A 12,718-nucleotide genomic window follows, 5' to 3' on the forward strand; every position below is an offset into this window, starting at 1 on the left:
AAATTGTAATGTGCATTTAAAGCACTCAAACTAATGACCACTATTAATGCAAGCAAGGAACTGAGAAAATTGTCAAATAGAATCTAGAGATAGAAATCTCATAAAGCGCATGGTGTAACTCAAAACTATATTAATTTCTCATAAATCCCAAACCTCAATGAGCACAACAACTGTACACAACAGTTATCAAGGAACTCATAGGCACTCGTCAAAAAGACTACAAAGACCATAACAAAAGCGCGTGCTTTATGATTGACAGACAACCTAATCCAATCGTATGTTCTGAAATGTCAAGCGCTACCGCATTGGGCGGAGCTTCGTGTCACAAGAATGGAGGCGATCGGCGGGCAAACGTTTTATTTCACGCATTGATGGCTAATTTACCATGGACACCCGTTTAGATCGACGCTTTTCAGGCCACAGTTGAGAAAAACGGAGCAACAGAAGGCGAGTTTGTTGTGTGAGGGACGGGTGACGACCGCACAAGGGATTATCCAACGAGAGTAGATGAGCGGTAGGGAGAGGAGAAGAGAGGGCCTGTCGCTGTAGCCGGAGAGCTGCGGGGAAAAGTGGGTAGCGCCGCCTGACGACCGCCTCGAACCGGGGAGCCGCTTTCAGGAAACCGCGGTGCCCGAGAGAAACAGGTCTGTAATATCAGAGGGAGCGCCGCCAACAGCTCTCCATATGCAATCACACTACACTGTAAACGCAGCTATGGAACGCACACTTGTAAGCGAAACAAACATAAATATAGCTCTTATTGAATGATCGTTGCGCTCAAGGCCCTTCAAATTTACTTTTGAAGTTTGCAATTGTCTTGTGTGCCTGGCTGTCGCAGACCGTTTCTATCAATACTCTGGACTTTGTTGAGATACACAATGAGATATATGTAACCATACTTTTTACGTTATGCTGCAGACAGTCATAGTCATGTGCAATGTGGAAGTTTGCACATAATGACTGTTTTTCCACTATTGAGCAGATATTTGCCATTCAGATCATATTTGCCATGCCAATCAACATCATGTTATTACATTATGTTGATCAATTATTATCTGTTCCTATTTTCCTACAGATTTGCTGTTGCACTGACATTCTGGACGGGGGAAAAAGAGAAACAGACCCTATAGTGCAATTTTTAAGGTTGACACTGGCCACCTCAGCCTTGTGGTCACTCTCACACAATATAAAGTTCACATCTAATCAGCAAGTCACATCTTCTTTCATGACACGCATATTACTTGAATAAGACAACACACACACACACACACACACACACACACACACTCCACAATCATGGCTGAAGAAGAGGACGTTTATGTGGAGCACCAGTACATGTGCAGCGAGTGCCACCAGATCTTCAACACCTTGGAGGAGGTGTTGATCCACCAGCAGATCCACACCGGGCTGGAAGGGGATGGCGAGGCGGGGGAGACCCTGGTGACCATCCAGGGCATGACGGAGATGGGACAGACCCAGCAGTACCAGTGTTTGGAGTGCGGCACCCTGCTCATGAACCCAGAGGAGCTGCTGCAGCACCAGGAGATGCACATGAGAGAGGCTGGGATGGAGGTGGAGCACCAAGGTGAGAGATGGGGTTTGAGAGAGTAGGGGTGGGCGATATGGCAAAAATATATATATATATAAAAAAACAGGCAGGATCCCGATCCACGATCTTATCATGATTCCTTTTCATGTTGGGTAAAGACTATTTTTGCAAGTTACTGAAGAGTACAACCAAAAATGAGATCTCTGTATTTTTAGGCTGAACGGTGATGCATATTTCATTATTTTCCATGAAGTGGCCTAAATGTTCAGTTGTAAGTCAAAGCTACATGTGAGATGTCATAAGGACTTTAAAACAATACTGTGATCAAAATAAATGCAAAGACAGGGTTTCCTTCCCTGACTATTCATAGCTTTCAAGGGGCGTTACGTGCTGCCGGGAACGCCCACCTGGCGGTCAAAAAAAAACCTGTTCATTCCGTTGCCTGCGAGTCGACTCACGCTGTTTGTTCAGCCAAAGTGCCGCATAGCCTACCTGTTGTGCTATCGGTTGCACTAAACCGACGAGGAGACACGCCTGGCTTGTGCTTTTACAGAATGCCGTCGGAGAAAGAAAACTCAGACAGGAGGAGGTTGTGGATTTGTGCAATTAGACGTGGTTCAGTCGCTGGGGAGGGCAAATGGCTACCATCAAAGTACACACGTCTTTGCGGCCAACATTTCATCAAAGGTAAGCTCAAGTAACGTTAACGGGGTATTTTAATCATTATTGTAACGTTACTTGAGCTTACCTTTGAGGAAATGTTGGCCGCAAAGACGTGTGTACAAACGGCTGAACAAACACTGCGTGAGAAACTAGTCGACTTGGCTGGCAGCGAATGAACAAGTTTGTTTTTTGACCGCCAGGTGGGCGTTCCCGGCAGCACGTAACGCCCCTTGAAAGCTATGAATTGGTGCTTTCACAAAATATTTTCACAATTAGATTTTTATTGTTATTCTTTTTTTAAGAAATAATCATCATTAACATTGCTATAATGACTAAGTGGGTAAAGGCAAATAATAGAACAGCTAGAACTTCTGGTAAATTCAGAAAATGATGCGGCCTTTAGGACAACACTTATACCATATCACGATATTCGATATCCAAAATCAAAGACTATCTCTAGTCTAATATCACAATGATCAATATTGATAATACAGTATTGCTATATTGCCCGCGTGTGTGAGAGTGAGAGAGAGAGTAAGTGTATGTATGAGATGATAAAAATTGTCTGTACATGATGCACCATTGTGGTATTCTGTGCAATCATCACCTGCAATAATTTTAACAACAAATAACTTAGATTAAAACCCTTTGCATAGTATAATATCGCTGTCACATTAAAAGATAACAAAGTAAATTCTCATTTCAACTGTTTTGTCACTTCATACACATACACTGTAGGGCTAGAGTATCGATTCGCCACTGATTTCCCGATTGGATACACAAGGATTTGATTTTCGATACGAGGCGATTCAATATCGATATTTCAGTTACAATACCAATTTTGCTTGGATATGAAAGAGATTCTCGGAAAGCGAACGCTGTAAATTGTACAAGGAACATTCTAACCGGGTGCATTATTTAAAATATTAATGTTTACAGATGTTTAGGAGATCTCGTTGCGCTAAGAACCAGACCACACAAGTCTAACGGGGTTGACGCATCAAGCATCCGTGGCCAGCGGGAAAAGCATATTAAATGGATTTATGAAACAATATCAGTTCCTTCAAATTAATATTGATTCGTATAGATAAAATCACACTTTTTAACCCAGCCCTAACTAAAGCTACATTCACACAGCAAACCTTATTGCTCGAATCAGATTTTTTTGCTCACATCAGATTTTTTGTGTGGCTGTTCACACAGACTTTTTAAAAAGTGGCCCATATCAGACTCCAGTGTGAACAGGTCACGGACATGAAGTGACCCGCATGCGCAGAAGAACAACAATAACGTCACACGCAGCACACTGCTGTTCTACCTACACCCGGAAGAAGACGGCAGTAAACATGGCAGTAGCTGACGATGTTGTTTCATCTGTTGTTTACGGTTTAATTGACAAGTTATTGTGCAGTGGAAGCCAGTGAATACGGGAGCAGATGATAGCGAGGAGGAGAAAGATAGCCACAATTTAAATTTGAAATGCATGCCTACACTGAAACAGAGTTCATAAAAAATTTCAGGATGTCAATGGCTACTTTCAACTACATCCGTCAGCGCCTCTCCACAAGACTGTGGTGGCAAGACACTCACTACAGGTGACCCGTCTCCGCGAGAAAGCGAGTAGGATTCGGCTTGTATTGGCTTAGCAACGGGAGGGTTAGCACATCTTACCTGTTTGGCATTGCAAAGCCATTACGACCTCTCAAGTTTCGCTCAAGTGTCACCCCCAATACTCATAAGGTATATATATAGGTACTGTTCACACAGACATGAAAAAGACTGACCTGAGTCAACGAGCGATGGAACGTAAATTCGCCCGGGAGAAAAATCGCTGGGCGTCCGAGCGACAGAGACAGAGCGATAGGGAGAAAATACGCTCGTCGTCCGAGATGAAATATCCCAACTCGAGCGAAATGACGCTGGCATCAGTCGCTCGCTGTTCAACGCTGATTGGCTGCCGTGTGAGAGTGAGTCAAGGATCACACTGGCTTGGAACAAACCGCTGGTTTATTGTGTGGCAACAAACCGCATTGACAGCTGATTGACAGGCTGAGAGCTGACATGAAGTGAAGTCTGTACTACCGGTATAGAGCTCGCGTTAGGAGCACGCTGATAGGCTTAGCTTGTAAACAACTACGGTGGCTCGTAGTGGACAAACATCATGACATTGCGTAACATTATAGCCCCCAGATGTCCGTCAATTCGTGTGCCTGTTGACGAGCGATTTAAACAGAGCGACAGAGCGATTCCAAAGGGTTGAATCGAGCGACAGAGAGAAAAATAAATATCTCGGTGTGAACACAGCTTTAGGGGGGAAGCGATCAGATTCGAGCACTAAGGTTTGCTGTGTGAATGTAGCCTAACTGTGTGTTTGTACAACCATTCCCCAGAGCTGTGTGAAGTCATGGAGACGGAGGAGGCCGGCTCAGAGGCGGTCCAGTACCAGTGTTTGGACTGCCTGGCTCTGTTCGACTCACCTGAGATCTGGATGGAGCACAGACAGACGCACAGCAGGAGTAGCACACACAGCAACACGGAGACCACGCTGGTAAGGCACTGCAAACCACAGCCAACACAGCACTGACACACACAGCAACACAGAGACCAGACTGGTAAGGCACTGAAAACCAGAGGCAAACAGCATTGACACTAGGGCTGTCACTTTTTATTCGAAATTCGAATTTAACTTCGAATGTGGGGGAGGAGGGCATGTTCGAATGTATAATTGACCTGTTCGATTTTTTATTTTATTTTATTATTATTATTATTATTATTTTTATTATTTTTATTAACCAAAATTAACCAACTGCTGCTTGCTGGTAATGTTAATCCCATGTCAGAAAAAGTCTCCAGATTTGTCGCGTTAGTCTCTTCTGAGAAAGATTGTCTCCAGGGTCTGAAAAGTTGTCTCGAGTTGGATGCAGCCAAGTTTGTGAGGCAGTGTTGTGACTGTGAGCGTCCAAGCTAACACGTCGGGCCGATGCCCGGTGACCTGGCCTGCAAAAAAGAAAAAAATGAATTAACCAAAAAACGTTGAATATATTCGAACATTTTGCGGGCAATTAAAGTTTGTTCGAACTTTATTTTGGGAAAAAGTGACAGCCCTAATTGACACACACAGCAACACGGAGACCACGCTGGTAAGGCACTGAAAACCAGAGGCAAACAGCATTGACAGTCAGCACTACTTAACTGACTATTATGCCATTATACCGGGTCTTATGGAGAGGGTCCCTCTCCAGATCCTGCCCTCTTATCACCGGTGTCAATAACATTTTGTGTGCAACACACACCCGCAATAGAGCAGGCGAGGCCACGCAGCAGCAGAGCTGCAGGGTAGGGATGTCGACGGTTAACCGCCGAGAACGTCTTTGATCGGTTAAGCATGTCGGTTAAACGGACAATTTGCATGTCAATTTGCATACAACAGTGTTGCCAGTTTGGCAACGCCTCTCCTCACCTCCTATTCACCTTATTCTTTGCCCATACAAGGACGCTTCTGCATGACGTCATTTCGTAATCGTTTTTCCGGTTTTAAACACGGAAGTAGAGTACGCCTACCGCAGTCATTTGGACTTGCCAAAAAGCTGTTTTCAAGCTAAAAAAACCCCAAACTGTTTTAAAGTTTTAATATTTGTCGGGTGAGACCGTAACATATATGTGACCAGTTTATCAGAATAACGCCTATTGGAAATCTTTAACAAGCAGCGAGGCCCGGGAGCGCTGACTGTGCTGACACCGGTCGGACTAGCTATCTGTCAAACCCTACTGTAGTTAGGCTACTGGCAGTGAGAAAACACTGTCGACGTGCTTTTGTAACTAACGTTAAATGCCGACCGGGTAACAGCCATCGGCTCCTCGCAGCAGTAACGTTATGAACATGTCACTGAAGTTGGCCGCAGTGTGTAGCTTAATTCTGAATGTTGCCAAACTTCATTCATACTGACGTTTTATTTTGAAAATGGCTGCCAACTAGCGACAGACACATTAAAACAAGGTAGCCTATTTCGGTCTTTATGTCTTGTAGTAGTTAGTAGTAGTAGTTGTTGTTGTTGTTGTTGATAGTTGCCATAACAACCACCCCTGTCGGAAAGACGTGCACACGCTGGGTAGGAAGACTCAGGTAGGAGCCGGCTTTTAGACCTAGACGTGAAAATGGCACAGTGTAAAATGGGAAATGCGTGACGTTCGCCGGGCGCTAATGTGCTCAGTATGAGCGAGAAGCGCCCGGCTAGCGGGGTAAGGTCAGACAGACAGACAGACAGCAGTTACGCTTGCTAGCCTGCATGAAAGACGCCAGTGTGTTTATGTTTTTAATATAGTCATATCTATGGTTTATAACGCTGCCACTAATCAGAGGCAGAGAGGGCCAGGGGTGGGTTATGCCTTCGCCATCATCCGAAAAAAATATCGCTTCCGGTAAGCTAGCTAGCTAATGTTAGCTGCTGGTTGGTTGGCTAACTAGCGAATGTTAGCCGTTAGCTAACATTAACGCATTAACTAGACAAACACAGACATGCAGAGCTCCAAAAACAGAGCAATTGGTTATTTTGTTACTGTAGTTTCTGCAGAGTAACGTCCATGTACCTTTATGGATTGCACAGGGTTGGTATTGCAAAGGGATCTGACGGATAGTGCAGTAACAGTCAGCAGCTATGATAGCAGAGCCACTGGGGGGAGGAAGTCGGGGGGAGGAAGTCCATATATGGTCCATCCGGTCATGGGGCACAGCGATTGGCTGGCTCAGATTCAAATCTGAGTCAGCCAATCGCGTTGTTCGGCACTGTTTGGGACCATGTGGGGAACCAGAGGAGAGGGGGAGAGGGGAGAGGGGAGAGGAGGGCAGAACCAGAGGAGAGGGGGAGGGGAGAGGAGAGAGGGGAGGAGAGGAGGGGAGAACCAGGGGAGAACCAGAGGAGAGGGGGAGAGAAGGGGAGAGGGGGAGAAGAGGAGGGGAGAGGAGGAAGGGAGAGGAGAGGGGGAGAGGGGGGCAGAAGAGGAGGGGAGAGGGGGAGAGGAGAGGAGGAGTGGAGGGGAGAGGGGGAGAGGAGAGGAGGAGGATGGGAGAGGAGAGAGGGGGAGAGGCCAGCTAGCTAATGTTAGCTGCTGGTTGGTTGGCTAACTAGGAGAGGAGAGGGGGAGAGGGGAGAGGGGGGCAGAAGAGGAGGGGAGAGGGGGAGAGAAGAGGAGAGGAGAGGGGGAGAAGAGGAGGGGAGAGGGGGAGAGGAGAGGAGGAGTGGAGGGGAGAGGGGGAGAGGAGGAGGATGGGAGAGGAGAGGGGGAGAGGAGAGGAGAGGAGGATGGGAGAGGGGGAGAGGAGGGGGAGAGGAGAGGAGGATGGGAGAGGGGGAGAGGAGGGGAGAGAGGGAGAGGAGAGGAGGGGGGGAGAAGAGGAGAGAGGGGGAGAGGCCAGCTAGCTAATGTTAGCTGCTGGTTGGTTGGCTAACTAGCGAATGTTAGCCGTTAGCTAACATTAACGCATTAACTAGACAAACACAGACAGCATGCAGAGCTCCAAAAACAGAGCAATTTGTGATTTTGTTACTGTAGTTTCTGCAGAGTAACGTCCATGTACCTTTATGGATTACACAGGGTTGGTATTGCAAAGGGATCTGACGGATAGTGCAGTAACAGTCAGCAGCTATGATAGCAGAGCCACTGGGGGGAGGAAGTCGGGGGGAGGAAGTCCATATATGGTCCATCCGGTCATGGGTCACAGCGATTGGCTGGCTCAGATTCAAATCTGAGTCAGCCAATCGCGTTGTTCGGCACTGTTTGGGACCGTGTATAAAAGGCCACCGCTGACCGGGGTGGGTGGGGGGAACCAGTGGAGAGGAGAGGAGAGGGGGAGAGGGGAGAGGAGAGGAGAGGAGGAGAGAGGGGGACAGAAGAGGAGAGAGGGGGGGAGAGGAGGAGGGGAGAACCAGGGGAGAACCAGAGGAGAGGGGGAGAGAGGGGGAGAAGAGGAGGGGAGAGGAGGAAGGGAGAGGAGAGGGGGAGAGGGGAGAGGGGAGGAGAGAGGGGGACAGAAGAGGAGAGAGGGGGGGGAGAGGAGGAGAGGAGGGGAGAACCAGGGGAGAACCAGAGGAGAGGGGGAGAGAAGGGGAGAGGAGAGGGGGAGAGGGGAGAGGGGAGAGGGGGGGAGAAGAGGGGGGGGAGAGGAGAGGAGAGAGGGGGAGAAGAGGAGGGGAGAGGGGGAGAGGAGAGGAGAGGAGAGGGGGAGAAGAGGAGGGGAGAGGAGTGGAGGGGAGAGGGGGAGAGGAGAGGAGGAGGATGGGAGAGGAGGGGAGAGGGGGAGAGGAGAGGGGGAGAAGAGGAGGGGAGAGAGGGAGAGGAGAGGAGGAGGGGAGAAGAGAAGAGAGGGGGAGAGGCCAGCTAGCTAATGTTAGCTGCTGGTTGGTTGGCTAACTAGCGAATGTTAGCCGTTAGCTAACATTAAATGGTAAATGGTAACATTAACGCATTAACTAGACAAACACAGACATGCAGAGCTCCAAAAACAGAGCAATTTGTGATTTTGTTACTGTAGTTTCTGCAGAGTAACGTCCATGTACCTTTATGGATTGCACAGGGTTGGTATTGCAAAGGGATCTGACGGATAGTGCAGTAACAGTCAGCAGCTATGATAGCAGAGCCACTGGGGGGAGGAAGTCGGGGGGAGGAAGTCCATATATGGTCCATCCGGTCATGGGGCACAGCGATTGGCTGGCTCAGATTCAAATCTGAGTCAGCCAATCGCGTTGTTCGGCACTGTTTGGGACCGTGTATAAAAGGCCACCGCTGACCGGGGTGGGTGGGGGGAACCAGAGGAGAGGGGGAGAGGAGAGGGGGAGAGGGGAGAGGAGGGCAGAACCAGAGGAGAGGGGGAGAGGAGAGGAGAGGAGGAGAGAGGGGGGGAGAGGAGGAGAGGAGGGGAGAACCAGGGTAGAACCAGAGGAGAGGGGGAGAGAGGGGGAGAAGAGGAGGAGAGGGAGAGGAGAGGGGAGAGGGGGGGAGAAGAGGAGGAGAGGGAGAGGAGAGGGGAGAGGGGGAGAAGAGGAGGGGAGAGGGGAGAGGGGGAGAGGAGAGGAGAGGGGGAGAGGAGAGGAGGAGGATTGGAGAGGAGAGGAGGAGGATTGGAGAGGAGGGGAGAAGAGGAGAGGAGGATGGGAGAGGAGAGGAGGAGAGGAGAGGAGAGGGGGAGAAGAGGAGGGGAGAGAGGGAGAGGAGAGGAGGAGGGGAGAAGAGGAGAGAGGGGGAGATGCCAGCAGTCAGCAGCTATGATAGCACGAGCCACTCGGGGGGGGGGGGGGGGGGGGGGAAGTCCATATATGGTCCATCCGGTCATGGGGCACAGCGATTGGCTGGCTCAGATTCAAATCTGAGTCAGCCAATCGCGTTGTCCTGCGCTGTTTGGGAACGTGTATAAAAGGCCACCGCGGACCGGGGTGGGTGGGGGGTACCAGAGGAGAAGGGGAGAGGAGGGGGGGAGAGGGGAGAGGAGGGCAGAACCAGAGGAGAGGGGGAGAGGAGAGGAGAGGAGGAGAGAGGGGGGGAGAGGAGGAGAGGAGGGGAGAACCAGGGTAGAACCAGAGGAGAGGGGGAGAGAGGGGGAGAAGAGGAGGAGAGGGAGAGGAGAGGGGAGAGGGGGGGAGAAGAGGAGGAGAGGGAGAGGAGAGGGGAGAGGGGGAGAAGAGGAGGGGAGAGGGGAGAGGGGGAGAGGAGAGGAGAGGGGGAGAGGAGAGGAGGAGGATTGGAGAGGAGAGGAGGAGGATTGGAGAGGAGGGGAGAAGAGGAGAGGAGGATGGGAGAGGAGAGGAGGAGAGGAGAGGAGAGGGGGAGAAGAGGAGGGGAGAGAGGGAGAGGAGAGGAGGAGGGGAGAAGAGGAGAGAGGGGGAGATGCCAGCAGTCAGCAGCTATGATAGCACGAGCCACTCGGGGGGGGGGGGGGGGGGGGGAAGTCCATATATGGTCCATCCGGTCATGGGGCACAGCGATTGGCTGGCTCAGATTCAAATCTGAGTCAGCCAATCGCGTTGTCCTGCGCTGTTTGGGAACGTGTATAAAAGGCCACCGCGGACCGGGGTGGGTGGGGGGTACCAGAGGAGAAGGGGAGAGGAGGGGAGAACCAGAGGAGAGGGGGAGAGAAGAGGAGGGGAGAGGAGAGGGGGAGAGAAGAGGAGAGGGGGAGAGGAGAGGAGAGAGGGGGAGAAGAGGAGGGGAGAACCAGAGGAGAGGGGGAGAGGGGGAGAGAGGAGAGGAGAAGGGCAGAGGGGGAGAGGAGAGGAGAGGGGGAGAAGAGGAGAGAGGGGGAGAGGAGAAGAGGAGAGGGGGAGAGGGGAGAGGAGAGGAGAGAGGGGGAGAGGAGAGGAGGAGAGGGGAGAAGAGGAGAGGGGGAGAGAAGAGGAGGGGAGAGGAGGAGAGGAGAGGAGAGGAGGAGAGCGCGGCCAGCGGCACCACCCCGCTGGGCACAGTCACCCAGGCTAAGTGCCCCTCTGCCCAGCAGAGGGGCACCCAACCCTTGCGTCATTGGCCGACCCGCTCTACCTCCTGAGCTAAAGCCACCCCATGTAACGTAGCCTACGTAAATACAGTGTTGTGTAGTGGACAGGTCCGCCCATAAGGGGGGGTAAAGGGGTAAGCTTCGAGGGGCGTCGCCACTAGGGGGGGCGCTGGAGCCAGGCAATTTTTTATTTATCTTTTTTTTAACACTAAAATATATCTCCCATCCTGAAAATGCGGCAACTAAATTATTTTTTTTGCAAGGAGTCGAAACAAATACACAAAACACAGCAGCAGTAACAAGGCATGCTTGGGCAGGAGTGCTCCTGTGGAAAATAGTGCCATTCTGATGTAATCCCCCATCCGACCAGTGCAGTGAGAAGCAGCAATGTGCCGCAAGGCATCTAGTCTGCCGGAAAGCCAAAAGAAGAAGAAGAAGAACAAGGCTTGGGGCAGACCATTTTGCTTGGGGCAGCAGCGCAGGCACCATTTATGGTGTAACACACAACACAGACAGGTGATAGCAAACAAAACAAGACCGGTGATGGCAAAATGCCATCACCGGTTGCCAGCCCTTGCCAGCGGGAGCAGGCAAGGGCTTTAGACCCAAATAATAATCTGTTAACAAACATTTTTCAGTCACCTCCGAAAGCTGCAGCGTTGATATGAGTAAAGCGCGTGCGGGGGAGGGGGGGGCATAGTGGCTGGACCCTTCCAGGGGCACTGCCATCTCTCTGGGCGGCCCTGGTAGTGGAAGCGATCATCTTGCTCTATAATGACCAGAATGGGTGTTGTTCAAACTGAACATTTATTTCTTCAACATGCTGCAGCAGAAAGGGCCATAAACAGCCGACACTATTTTCATAGTTAAGCTATGAAGTAGCCTACTTCCCCCCGCAGCATTGTGACATTGAATGAAAGTATAGGCTATAATGGCTCGTTTGAGATGACTTCTGGCTCGCCTGGGAAGCAGGCGAGAGCAGCCGAGTGCAGTCAGCCAATTAGAGGCAGAGAGGGGCGGGTCATGCCTTCGCCTAGCCTTCACCATCATGGGAAAAAAAAAGATTGCGTCCCAGAGCTAGCCTGAGAGGCTAAAAAAAGCTACATGTTACAGAGTAAGCTGACTATCAGTACGTTATTGCACGCATAGGCCTATCTTTACATTTAAACGTTTACATAGCAAAAATAAAAAATAGAAATAGAAGTAGGCTATGTCAGTGTTTTCCCCTGAACAGCTGAGAAAGTGGACACTGTCAATAGTTAGCACTGTGAAGCTGATACAATTCAGGTGGCGGTAATGCAACATTTAAGGATGCCAACCGCCATAAAACACAGAAGAAGAAGCTGAGGAAAAGGAAGTGCTGTGGGGTTGCAGCTGGTGAAAACCGTCTATAAAGGCATGTTAATCAGCTCCGCCAAGGGAGCGGTTAGTGTCTTTGACTCCCAAGCTGAAGGTCGGTGGTTCGTATCCACCCCTGGACAAGCCCCTAACATGGGTTTCTGCAAGTACCACCTACACAACACCGTTACACATGCCTAGTTCAAGTATTTTATAAACATATAAACAACAACAAACATAAACATATACATTTAAAAACATGAGGATTCCTTTGCCAGCAGTTGTCCAATTTGTTCTTTGAAACGATCCATCCTAATGAGGGAGTGTAATTTCAAATCTTTTTGGAGCAGTTTCCAGGAGAAAGGAGGAGCAGCATAGCTCAAAGTTTCCCAAACTCGGTTCTCACAAAGCACCATTGGTCATTTAATTAGCTGATTGATTGCAGGGCTCCAGACTAACTAACTGGTGGCACTAACAGATCATTAGGAGGAACAGGAACTAATATCTTCACACAGTTAATTAATAGTCTATTGAAATAGGTTGCCCCTTGAAATTAATGTTGGTGTCATTGAGCAGAATCAATTACACAAACCGTAGATAATGTGCTAGAATAGGTAAAGATGTAGGCTATATTAGGCTTTCAAATTCACATCCTCTTAAAGCAGGTACGAGCAAGATTTTCGATT

General features: G+C 49.6%; 1 protein-coding gene across 1 annotated transcript in view; it reads left to right on the top strand.

Moving 5' to 3' along the window:
• The first annotated feature begins 347 nt into the window (after positions 1–347).
• The window catches only part of znf526 (zinc finger protein 526), a 32,811-nt gene continuing 20,440 nt past the window's right edge, over positions 348–12,718 (top strand). The window contains exons 1-3 of the mRNA XM_083661346.1: positions 348–644; positions 1,076–1,585; positions 4,603–4,760. Coding sequence (XP_083517472.1) covers positions 1,297–1,585; positions 4,603–4,760 — 447 coding nt within the window. The 5' untranslated portion in view covers positions 348–644; positions 1,076–1,296. The remainder of the gene's footprint in view (positions 645–1,075; positions 1,586–4,602; positions 4,761–12,718) is intronic.

This window comes from Poromitra crassiceps, assembly GCF_964638095.1.
Source record: "Poromitra crassiceps genome assembly, chromosome: 26".
Lineage (NCBI taxonomy): Eukaryota > Metazoa > Chordata > Actinopteri > Beryciformes > Melamphaidae > Poromitra > Poromitra crassiceps.